This window comes from Ascidiella aspersa, chromosome 1, assembly GCF_963924565.1.
Source record: "Ascidiella aspersa chromosome 1, kaAscAspe10.2, whole genome shotgun sequence".
NCBI classification, from domain to species: domain Eukaryota; kingdom Metazoa; phylum Chordata; class Ascidiacea; order Phlebobranchia; family Ascidiidae; genus Ascidiella; species Ascidiella aspersa.
This window is the reverse complement of record NC_139447.1, coordinates 3,545,019-3,557,466: the sequence shown is the minus strand read 5'-3', so window position 1 is coordinate 3,557,466 and position 12,448 is coordinate 3,545,019. Positions and strand designations below refer to the sequence as shown.

The 12,448-nt window shown below is 38.2% G+C and overlaps 1 protein-coding gene across 1 annotated transcript in view; it reads left to right on the top strand.

Moving 5' to 3' along the window:
- Positions 1 to 12,448, top strand: part of LOC146166590 (ras GTPase-activating protein 1-like) — a 34,805-nt gene extending 22,357 nt beyond the window's left edge. The window contains exons 14-22 of the mRNA XM_083390944.1: positions 654 to 785; positions 1,661 to 1,793; positions 2,015 to 2,122; positions 2,943 to 3,137; positions 4,177 to 4,385; positions 5,109 to 5,232; positions 5,997 to 6,122; positions 6,824 to 6,943; positions 7,762 to 12,448. Of these exons, the coding sequence (XP_083247070.1) occupies positions 654 to 785; positions 1,661 to 1,793; positions 2,015 to 2,122; positions 2,943 to 3,137; positions 4,177 to 4,385; positions 5,109 to 5,232; positions 5,997 to 6,122; positions 6,824 to 6,943; positions 7,762 to 7,848 (1,234 nt within the window). The 3' untranslated portion in view covers positions 7,849 to 12,448. The remainder of the gene's footprint in view (positions 1 to 653; positions 786 to 1,660; positions 1,794 to 2,014; positions 2,123 to 2,942; positions 3,138 to 4,176; positions 4,386 to 5,108; positions 5,233 to 5,996; positions 6,123 to 6,823; positions 6,944 to 7,761) is intronic.

Below are 12,448 nucleotides of genomic sequence, written 5' to 3'. Positions count from 1 at the left end.
CTTTATAAAAATGACCTCGAAAATGTGTGAACTTTTGTGTCTACCCACATTTTTACAAAAAAGTTTCTGGATTTCGATTAAGTGCAGAATTGTATAAAATGTTTTCTCGTTCATCACATTTCAATAAAAAAAACGCCTCAATTAAAAAATGAGATAACAAAAGTTATCGGCGTTTATAACAATTATAAATTATCGCTCTGATTAGTCCAGGGGTTCTTAAACTGGGGTCCATGGACCCCTTGGGGGTATGTGAACTAGTTTTAGGGGGTCCATGAGAGTCTAATTAAAAGATTAGTGTATATTTAAGAAGTAATCAAATTTAAAAAAAAAAATTAATTAAACATAAAACATTTTTGCTCTGAATGTATTAATACATTCACTCTAAGTGAAATCACTCCAACATTTTTTTGAACCGAAAACAGCAGATTTTTAAGTTAATTTGTGTTGTGACGTAAATTTATGACGTCATCTTTAAAAATTTCTTTCCTAACGTGGTCTATGCGAAGCGAAAAAACTTCTTTAGGGGTCCGCGGTAAAAAAAGTTTTAAGAAACCCTGGAATAGTCGAATTAGACAACTGGCTTTAAGTTTTGTTCGGTGTTTCCTACGTTTTAGTTGAACGATTATAACCCTGTTGTTTGCCTCTTTATTTAGCGACATACCTCCAGATGTGGACTCGTTCACAGTTGGAATCCACAACGCAGCTAAAAGGTCCAAGCACTCTAGTTTGGGCGAGGTCGTTGTTCATTTCAGCAAACTCAACCCAGGGAAGGTGGTCGACTCATGGTAAGTGTTGCTGTACTTGCTGTGTCCGTTTTGAACTTCATTTTGCCGAAAAAATTGAACTAAAACAGGGTTTCCATAGAGCAGGGGTTCTTAAACTTTTTTTTTACCGCGGATCCCTAAAAAAATTCTTTGGCTTTGCGTGGACTACGGAAAGGCGCAAACATTATTTCATATATTGAGTGACGTCACAATGCAAATAGACTTCTGCCGATTTCAGTCCAAAAATGTGAAAGTGTAATGGAGTCTACATTCAGTGCAAAACCGTTTTAATTTCAATTAAAGTTATTTTTAAAAGTGATTACTTCTTAATATACACTTCTATTTCCAACAGGCCTTCATGGATCCCCTAAAACTAGTTCACGGACCCCCAAGGGGTCCACGGACCCTATAAGTTTAAGAACCCCTGCCATAAAGTCTTCGAATCTTTAAAAGTCTATGAATGTCATTTAGTTGATTTGCATTTTGAAAATTCTCTAAAAAAAAACATGTTAAGGTATTTTTTAATAAGGAAGCGCATAAAAACAAATGTTTTATTTTTATTCTCATATATGTTGAAATATACTGTTTTGTTTGCAAACTGTATTCAAAACACGACCGAATCGTCGAATTTTAGGTCTTAATGTTGTGTCTCCTGCAAAACCCCAAAATAAATATAGACTAAAATTATCTAAAAGTGATTGCCAACTAACTAATTCTTACCCACGTTCCCAGGCAGTGTTTTTTTAAGGTGTTTTTTCAAATTTCTCCAGCGGTTTCCCAAAATTTGGACTTGCAACTAATATGGCTATGTTTTGGTATTCAAATGAAACATTTGCGATCTCTTAAAACTACTTAGCGGTCACCCAAACCAAACCTTAAAAAAAAACTGTTCCCAGGTACAATGTTACCCCTCTTTCGACTGGCAGCATGCCCCCCACCCCCACCCAAAGCTGTGGTTCTGTTCGTGTGAGGGCAAGATATTGCAACGAACTCATCATGCCAGCTGACGAGTACGCAATGCTGAAAGAGGTAAAACAGTATTTATCAGTAAAAAAGTCGATGAAAGATGCATAGTACATACACATACGTGTGCAACAACTGTGATCTAGCCCTTCTTAAGTCTTTTAAGGTTCGAACTCACGACCTCCGGTCAAGCCGAGACCGTATTTTTGTATGGCCTTCTGTCACCGCTTCTTGCTACAACATCATTCCGTGAAAGTTTAACCCGCTTTTGTACGCCCGCTTTTCAGATTGTCACGACCGACATGAAGGTGATATACGCCTTGTCCCAAGTTTGTGGCCAGGATCGAACCAAGCTGGCGTCAGATCTCATTAAGACCTTTCAACAGCAGAAACAGGCAAGTGTAACGGCGGGTAAACTTGGGACATACGACGAAAAAAATAAGGTCGCTGTAAATGTTTTTTTCGTTTCAAAATTTCCTAATCAAGATGATTTTCGCTTTGCAATTTCATTATTAAGCTACATTACAGATCCGTGCATAGTGCAGCCAAGAAAATATCTAGTGGTCCAAGTTTACTCCACATTTTTTTCTAAAATTAGAGCATTTCGGTTTTCCGAATTTGATTAGAATTAGAATTACTAGAATTACATTTGATTATTCACAATCAATTTAATTTACATCGCAAAATATTTTAACAAGAATGGGAATGGTAAATATTCCTGTTCTAACGTTATGTTTTTTAGCATAGCATATGCTTTTTAGGTTGAAAAATTACATATCAGTCGTTTCAACCAAAGAGTTTCATTTCAAATTCTTTGTTTTAACTGAGAGACTAAAAATGTCGTTGAACAAAGTAGCAGTTTAAAATTCGTTTAGATTAGAATTAGAATTAAAGCGCACCAGCAATTCACAAATTATATTAGAACTAGAATTAGCCGCATTTTGCTCTAATTCTTTGAATTAGAAATCTAGAAATATCTAGACGAGAGACGAGAGAGGTATGTTGGCCTTTGCTGCAAAAATTAATAAAATGTATAATAAAGATTCCGTGTTCCATTGGGTTTTTCTTTATTGTTTGACTGTTATATATTTTTCGCACAGTTACAAGTCCATTGCCCTGATGAAGATTTTCCGTGTAGGTTGTCAAAACGTCAGTACATTTAATAAAAACATCTTTCCTCTTTCTCTTCTAAATCCCTCCTCTTCATTCCTCCAGGAGTTGGAGCTGATGCGCGTGCTCAATGAGCGCGAGATCTACTCAAAGGAGTCGGAGCCAGGGACCCTGTTCCGCGCCACCACCCTCGCATCCACGCTGATGGAGCAGTACATGAGGAGCAGGTGTTCCAGCTTTATCTCGCTCGCTCTTAAGGACGTGGTCAGGCAAATCGTGGAAAGCGCTCAGTCTTGTGAGGTGAGGTTTGCGTATATTAAGTGTAGAGCAAAGCCTTTTATTGCTGCGGTCATCTAGCAGTGTTGTAGTAACTTAAGTCAATTAGTCAATGATTTTCCATGCACAGTCTTGTGAGGTTAGGCTTGTGGATGTAAAACAGTTCAGCCAGCTGTTTTTTTTTAATATATTGACTTTCCTTCCAAATTTTTATCAAAATTACTTGACTTGACTTAAGCCTTGTCAACTAATAATTTGACTTATCCAACAACATAAGGCAGATCGTTTAGAGCGCCCTGTCTTGTGAGGCGAGAGAAGTGTAAAGCGATGTATTTTCTTGCTGCGGTCACCTAGCAGTGTTGTAGTGACTTAAGTCGATAATTTTATTTGACTTAAGTCACTGATTTCCTAAGACTTAACTAGAATTAAGTTTTTTGGTCAAGAACACTTGACTTGACCTCATGAAATCAAACAACCTGAGGCAAATCGTGGATAGCACACATTCTTGTGAGGAAGGTTTGTGGATGTCAACTGTAAAGGAATGTCACAACCCAGTTGTTCTCAATCTTTTCTAGGTGGTACCCCCTAGCAGTGTTAGTCAATAATTTGACTTTTTTGCACTGTCACTGTTTTTATTGTTTCTAGCTGCGTTTTCCCTAGGGTTTTATCGAATGTCCCAAATCGGATCTTCACCATTGTTTCTGTTTATATTAAACAAGGCCAATAGACTGGAGCTATGCTCGAGCCATTGATTGTAAACCAATTGATTAAGCCATTGATTGTAAAAAGAGTAATGGTGACGACATTTACACAACTTGTTTATTGAAAAAAAATATTAACACAGTTGATTTACTGACAGAATCGTTTACTTTTTCCACTTCTACCTACATTTGTAGTATTTATTGATGTTTTCGACAAATTTTTCTCTTTGACAAATGTTGCACGGCGACCCCAATTTTAAGAACCACCGCCCTTTGTTCAACTTACATATGCACCTGTATGTCGATCGAAGCATCATTTAAAACGCGTCCATTGACACGTAACAAAGCGTCTATTGTCGCAGTTGAACCCTGCTAAGCTGGAGCAAGGCGAAGAGAAGGATCTAGAACAACACAAGGACACTTTGCTGGGCTACCTTCGCGCGGTGCTGGCAGCTATACTGGTCAGTCAGTCCATATTTCCCAAAGAGCTGCGGATTATTTTCGGGCACCTTCAGCATTGCGTGGCCCTACGTTGGCCCAATGACCCCTCCGTAAAGGTCAGGGTCGTGAGGTGAGAGGTCACGGGTGTTTGCTAATTTATTTGGTTGTATGAAGGATGTCCCATACTTCATAGTTTATTCTGCTATCGATGCCCGATTTTTTTTGCGAAAAGTGTTGCGGTCTGATTCGATTCCAAATGACGTCATTACTATGAACAAATAAGCTAAATAGGATGGAATTGAAACATTCAAAGACCTTTTTGCAAGGTTGTTGTTGAACTTCCTGTAGCGTTACTAAGTTAAGTTTACTCCAGTTCTTAAGCTACTGTTTATAAAAATCCCTTTTTTGAGGTTTATTCGCGGAAAGTAACTCGATATTTATGAATGGGAAAAACAAGGACTCTGCAGACTTTTACTTGATGTTCAATTTTTAGTTGGTTTTCCATGATTGGAAACAGTCAGTTGCCTAGATTTTAATTTCTGCTAGAGTTTTAAATTTAACAAAGCTACAGGGGCTCTTCAATAACCACTGGTGCAATTTAAATAGTTGTTCATGCAACTACGATATATCTGAAATGAATTTGTGTAAGCTTAGCTAAAGCCTAAAAAAAAATTGAAAAATAATAGCTTCATTTAGTAAGATCTCAAAGCCCATGATGTTGGACATTAATGAACAATTATTCGAAACGTCCACAAAATGATACCTACTTCTGTATGGGCTTTGATATTCTTACTAGGTCTAACTACAATCTCCTACCATTATGCTCCAATAGCTTGATTTCTTCTTGTTTTAGCGGCTTTATGTTCCTGCGTCTTATATGCCCAGCCATTATCAACCCGAAGATGTTCAACATGGTTTCCGAGACTCCATCGCCTATAGCCGCAAGAAGTTTATTGCTCGTCGCAAAATCCATACAGGTAAGTTCCATTTAAGTCTATACGTTTGTCTAATTTTAAGTTTAATATTTATCTAAATTTTAACCAACTTGGCTACTCCTAATTTTTTCCGTAATTTGAATAAATATACTATTGGATCTCAACCTTTTCTAGCTTACGGCACCCCTCCGAAGTAACTATTGGTTTGCGGACGACCCTATAGCATTTGCGTTGAGTGGTTTGCTGTGATGTCACAATAAACAAACTGAATCAAAACATATTTCTACAAATCATAGAACAATACAATTTGATTTATATTACTCTCATAATAATCGTACCCGAGTCCCCGTCAAGTTATAATTAGACCGAATCAAAGCCAAGTCATCAAAATTTGACGTTTTAATAAAAAAACTATTAACATTTGTGAACTTGTTCAGTTATGACCAATAACTTAACTATAAACCAGCAAAAACGCAACATAAGGCAAGCAAATTATTTTGTTGTGCAAAATTTGAGATAAACAACCCAATTTTATACAAAAAAATGCCTAATGAAATAACTTCATTTCAACCCAATTCAATTGTTTAAAATACTTAAATCAGGTCACGTCAATTGTTCAAAAGAAAAGACTCTAGTCCAGTCAAGTCATATTGCCCAAAAGACTCCAGTCAAGTCATGTCATTTAAAAACAGTGTCATTGACTAAAGTCATTGCGACAATGGTTTTACGACTGAAGAATCTCTTTTTCAAGCATATTTGAGCTAATCACCTTTTCATATCACGCTTATTTTAATCTGAAACCCCAGAACCTTGCTAACCTGGTTGAGTTTGGTGCCAAGGAGTTTTACATGGAATGTGTGAACCCGTTCATCGTTGAAAACAAACAGAAGATCGCAAACTTCATCAGCGAACTCGGAGATAAGAACATCAAGGTAAGAAAAATACGAGCTATTTGAAAAGGTTTAAAAAAATATAAGAGGATTTTTTTAAGACAGAAGGAGACTTAAGCACTCCTTACTATTTATTTTCAACCAAGGGGTTAATAAATTGTAATGATTACCCAAAAATGCAGTTTCAGCTAAAAAAAGCTTTGTTACTTATTTTATAATTACTTATCAATGTTGCACTGAATATGTTGTATCGGAAATCAACTTGACCCTTGCAAGATAAATGTCGACTTCAATTCCTGATCAGTAAGATATGTATATTAGGATTGGTAAACAAAAACACTTTTTTGTCGAATTTTAGTGGGAACCCCCTGGAATGGTTAGGTTGCTTCTAAAAACCCCATAAATCAAATGTGAGTACGTTTGGTTCAGTATTGACCGTGCTGCGTCAATTTGAAAATTGAGATTTTGGGTAAAATTATTCAAAAAAATGTTATCCTCCCCCTGAAAAAAATGTTATTACTTTTTTTTGCATTGCTTGTAATGGAATAGCTATAAATATTCAAATAGAGATATACTATTTGAAAAAATTCAAATAGGGATATACTATTTGAAAAAATTCAAATAGAGATATACTATTTGAAAAAATTCAAATAGGGATATACTGGTGATGCCTCTTCGGCGAAATTCGGTAATATCGGAAATTTTTGCTTCCAATACACCGATTGTTACCTGTTCCTTTTTAGATACACGGCCTCCCTATTGATCGCTACGGAGCTAAGGTTGATATTGCCCGTGATCTTGCGTCGCTCTTCCAGATCTGCAAGGAACATCTGCCTGAACTACAGACCCTGTCTAACAAAGAGGTTAGATATCACGGTTTCCTGCCAATTAGTGCCATCGGTTTTAACAATTGAGCTACACTGGTCAGCCTTATCAGGATTACAGTAAAAGCAAGGCCGGGCTAGAAAAACAACTAGCCTGCAGTGAGGTTCGAACTTATGACCTTGGTCATAATGGGAATTTCGCTCTACCAACTGAGATAAGCAGGCTCAGATAGTAGTGATTCTAGAAACAATCGTAGCACCGTTGCCTGCTGCATCCTGTTCGTAAAACTGGTTTGCGGTAAAGTTTGAACTCACGACCTCGGCCATACTGGGTCCGTCGCTCTGCCAAATGACCTACACAGGTTTAGAGAGGAGTAATTGGAATGACCATTAAACTGTTTGCTACATCTTGGCCAGTAGTTGTCGTTGGCCAGTAGGACTCCTGAAGGGTTGAACAGAATACACAACATGTTGTGTATACGAACGTTTCAGCTCTTTACCAGTTAACAAAGAACATTCGTTTGATCATATTTAACTTGTTTTTAGTTTTATACGTGAGTTCGACGAAACAAACCAGGTTTGAGAAGCTTTCTTTTTTTAGAACACAATACACGTTTTTTTTAGTAATTTTAATTAAAATACCAAAGCCATAATATTCGATAAAATCGACATTTCGCTGTTACAAACTTTTCGGCAATACCTTATGCCACCACCATCAGTGTAAAATACAAACTTGTATTGTATTTTTACACTGATAGACTTGTATTTCTACACTGATGATGGCATTCGCTTATTTCGTCATTTTTGACGTCACTCTTGAAAGTTTAGCAAGCAAATCTCATTTGTTTTACCCACAGGCTTCGTTGAAACGACTTCTGGGCGTTATCGAGCTTCTCAACAACCAACAAGCAAGCTACCAGCTCAGGTTAAGGCAGGAGCGGTGACCTCCAAGCATTTCCATTAACAACCAAAAGGGCTCGAAGCGAGGCAAGATGTTCTGCCGGAAAAAGGCGCTCAATTTCCCGCAGAGCTAGAAACCTGGACTTGGGCAGCGAACGACCGCCTCTTACGGCTAGCAAAATGCCGCCAATGCTCGGACATCGGCGGTTAATGGTTTACCGAATACCACGCTCAAGCGCAGGGTTCAAAATTGTGATTCCCGCGCCAAACGCAGAAATAGCTGGAAAAATAACATTGTCCGAACAGAAATACTCAGTTTTTTAACACAATCCGTTGGGTTTAATTTTGCAGTTACAATGCTAAACCCAGGGTTCAAAATTTGCAATTTATAATGCCAAAGCGCAGAGGTCAAAATTCGTAGTTACTTCTAAATTGCAAGACCTAAAAATTAAGTTGCCCATGTACATGGTTTGGAGATTTGTAGTTACCTATCGCAAACCAAAAGTCTCGAAATTCCTAGTTAATATGCCTTTACGTAGTCCTAAAGCAAGGTTTACATTTGTCATAACTTTAGGAGTAAACTAGCGCGTTGTTTTGTATTTACCATTCCAATAAAGTCAGGTCTTTGTTTCAAACTACCCGAATAGCTTTAAATTCCTAATTAATATGCAGAAACACACAAATTTGTAATAACTATGTTCAAACGCAGTGTCAAAACTTCCGTATTAATCTGCATAAACTCAGAGCGCTAAAAAATAGATTTACCAGAATAAAAAAAATCAAGCCGATTGCCAAAATAAGAATTAAGCCAAAAAGAGACTTACATTTGTTGTGTTTATGTCCTGTATATAGCTCGGCTAATCTTGTGAGATTATTACGAGTCGGTTATCGCTCGTACCGATTCAAAAAATTTCAAGATTAATACAGCTTGCCTATTTAAAAATTACATACCTAAAGAAGCGGAACTTCAAGTTGTTGAACGACGTTACCATTACACAAAAAGCAAATCGGGTTGTTGACTGAAACACCTGTGCTAAAACATATGTTTCGTTTAGGGAGCAAAAACGTTTGGCCCTTTTTGCGATTCAAAACTCTTACATGCGTTTGCCACAATACAATGGTTAGACTCTTGTGAAGTGGGTCTATGTTGGATGCCCAGTGACAGTACAAATAACTCCTATGACGTCACAAATAACTCCCTATGACGTCACAAATAACTTCCTATGACGTCAAAAATACCTCCCTATGTCGTCACACATAACTCTTTTGTCTTTATAAATCACCTAACGTAAGCTTATCCGTTTCATTCGAAATAACCTTAAAACACATATAGGGAAGCAGCGTATTTTTTATTGTTTCGAAAAAAGTGACGCAATTTGGTGTGGCATAAAGATATTGCAACGGCCCGAAAAAATGCCAAAAAATCAAATCCAGATTATAAGGTAAAGCGATAAACCGATTTCGAAATATTGAGTTTTGTTTTTACCCAAAAAGAAGCGTAAACAAAACTGCCACCGCCTTATACAGAGTAGGCAAAAGTAGGCTTACGGTTATAAAAAGTAGGGTTTGGGTCTAAAAAAAATCCATTGGTGTCAGGTCAAGTGAGCGTGGTGGCCATTCAATTCTACCTAAAAAAGTTTAATAACTGTAAGCCTACTTTTGGTCCACCTTGTACATATTTTAAATCGATACTTGCATTTCTAGAAACCAACGACTCCGAATGAAAAAACCCACTTTTTAGTCACTAAAGTGCCCAATCCCATGTAAACATATCATTACCAGTGAGATTTTTTACCCTCCATCGACCAAATGACCACCAATTCACCAAAGATTTGCGCCCAACAGCCCGCCCTCCACACCCGCTTTCCCGCGTACTTTCAGCAGCTCAGGAACCCTGTGAAAATCGCGCAGCAGTCCTGCGTGCTTACCGCCCTGTGCCCTACCCGTGTTCGCTGTTCGTTTATGTGTTTATTTTTATTTTGAAAGGCCTGCAGCCGTCCTACACACACCGTACTCTTCATCTACCTTTGCGCTCCCGTGTGTTTTACGTTATTTGTTTGCCTCTCCAAGACAGGGGTTCTTCTTAAGCTTGGTCGTTGAACTCTTTGGGAGTATGTGGATTAGTTTTTTGGGGGGAAGGGGGTCTATGAAGGCATTATTTAAATCATAGGGTACCTCTTGAGAATTCTTTTTTTTGGGGGGCCAAGAAGGCCTTATTTAAAGCGTTTGGGAATAATTTACCAAAATTTAACGAATTGTAAAAAGCCACGGGATAAAAAAACACAAAAAACGCCAACTGTTTAAATTACTTTTTTTAGTTTACACTTAACTTCGATCGAAACAGAACAGGTTAACTTGTTTTATTATTTCGACAATTTATTACGTCATCTCTGAAAACGTTCTCAGCAAAGCTGGTCCCCGCCATCTCAAACGTTTTTTACGGTTTACCTTAAAGTTTAAGAACCCCTGCTTTCAAGAAAGCCTCGTATTTTCCATACGGCGCCTTTCGATATTTATTTGCGGTTTCCATCCTAAACCTGAATACTTATTGGGCTTTCCCTTCGTTTCATGGCAATTTTGCGCAATGAATAGTGCCCTAAAGACGGTTTTCAACTAACTGCAACACGTAAGATTTTTTTGTTTACATTTTTATTGACAACCTTATTTGTATAGGACTATAGTACTCAATTCCAGAACAGAGAGTTTCGAATCTTCAAGTTTCTAACTTTTTTGACTCGAATAACCGAATGTAACCATCTGTGGCTAATTTTCCGAGCACAAATTACCGAATCGCCTTTTCTTTTTTGTCGTTTTACCATTTTCAAGCCGCCTTCGCTAATGCCCGACCTTGCTGTTCGACTTTTTCAGTTGCGAAAACCCTTTCAAAATGCCCGGCGCCAAACGCGGATCGCCAAACTTTTCTGCGTGCCGTGAAATAGTTCCTTGCCTTTGATTTTTAAGTGTTTTTTTTTATCATGACGGAACCCTCGCCCGTGTGAAGCGTGACAGCCGCAAAATCGTGACGTATTTATTTTTGACGTCTGTACAGAGATTATTGACATCTCATTCACTTTCAAATTGCCTCATTAGGTTCCTACCCACAGGCTGAGGACAACTGAATCAAGCATAAAAAATTACTGTGTGTATAAAAAAAGGGGGTAAAAAACATCGTAATTTCTTTATTTGGTCTAAATCGCAAAATACAACTATATCCACAAATGTGTGATTTCGCAAGCATTAAACTAAAATACAACACCAACTTTTCTGTTAACGACCCATCACGCTCTAATCGCACCCAACTGTGCGCACGCCCCCTAGCGCCCGAGCTGTACTCTACCGCGCCGCCGCCAGGTGGCGATCGCGCACCAACTTACACAAGCGCAAAGCTCGCGAGAGACCGCCTTTTCTTCACACCGATTCGCGCGTCGCCTTTACGTACTCGTACCTTCCTCTCCTCCGTTTTACTGCAGCATACTTCCGGCTCATCCGATCGAGAGCGAAAAGAAACTGTGTCGCGTCTTTGTAGTTCGTTTTTCCGTTTCCGTTCTTTCTTCTTTTCCGTCGTCCGTCGTTTATTCGCGCCTCATCCCAAACAAGTGTTTCTAAAGCTCTAAGATTCCGATCGCCACGTGGTCGCCCGGTTTTGATTCGTTTTTGTTGGTTTTCTTTATGATGATAATGTTTTGTATCTTAAGTTTGTTTTTTGTCGGCTGTGCGTTTTGAATAGCGGGCCTGGATCACACAACAAACTTGGATGATTCCGGAATGGTTTTTAGCAAAAATGGAACTTGAAATAATGATTTTGTTATGTTTCGCTAAAAAGCAAAAAATGTTAAAATGCGTCTTACTTTTTTTCAAAGTTGGCAATAGTAAAAAAATGACTCTTATGCTATTTTTTACTTGGTCAAATGGCCTGGTTTCCCCTAAAAAATCAAGGATTCAATTTTTGTTTTTAAAAGGTAAAATTTTGCATCATTGGACAATTTTTGTAGCCTTGGACGCCAAAACTAACCGGCTGTAAAGAGCAAGAGTGCAAATTCTCCGGGATATTCGACTCGTCTTGTATCATTTGTCAAACCACTTCCATCAAAACCCACTTTCCATCAAAACCATCAAACCAATAAGCTTTCAATTGGCAATTTATTTAACATAAAAAAAGCTTTTGTTATGGAACATTTAATGCACAATTTTCAAGTTTTTAGAAACTAAACAAAAATACTATTAGACACTTCTCGCATTCAACAGTACTTATTCGCCCTATCAGTCCTGACAACAAAACGTCATAGTTGTGCCTAATCATAGTACCCCTGCTCTGTACTCGAATACGAGTATCTCTGCTATGTGCTTGTGTCAAATGCAAGTACGTATTGGGTGAAAGGGTTGAATGCGAGTACCTTTGTTTAATACTCGTGCGTCGAGTCCGAAAACGCGTGTCGAGTACCTCTGTTAGATATACTCTTGTCAGATACGGGTACTTGTAATAGATACCCGTGTGAAATACGAGTACCGAGTCCCAAGTACTCTTATGGGGTTCAGCGTGTTTGTTACTTGCGTCCACTTGTCGATTTGAGCGTCACATTACACCCTATCTTCTTATGAATCGCCACTTTGTTCTTCGTTCATGCAGTAGTCCCTCAATACAAG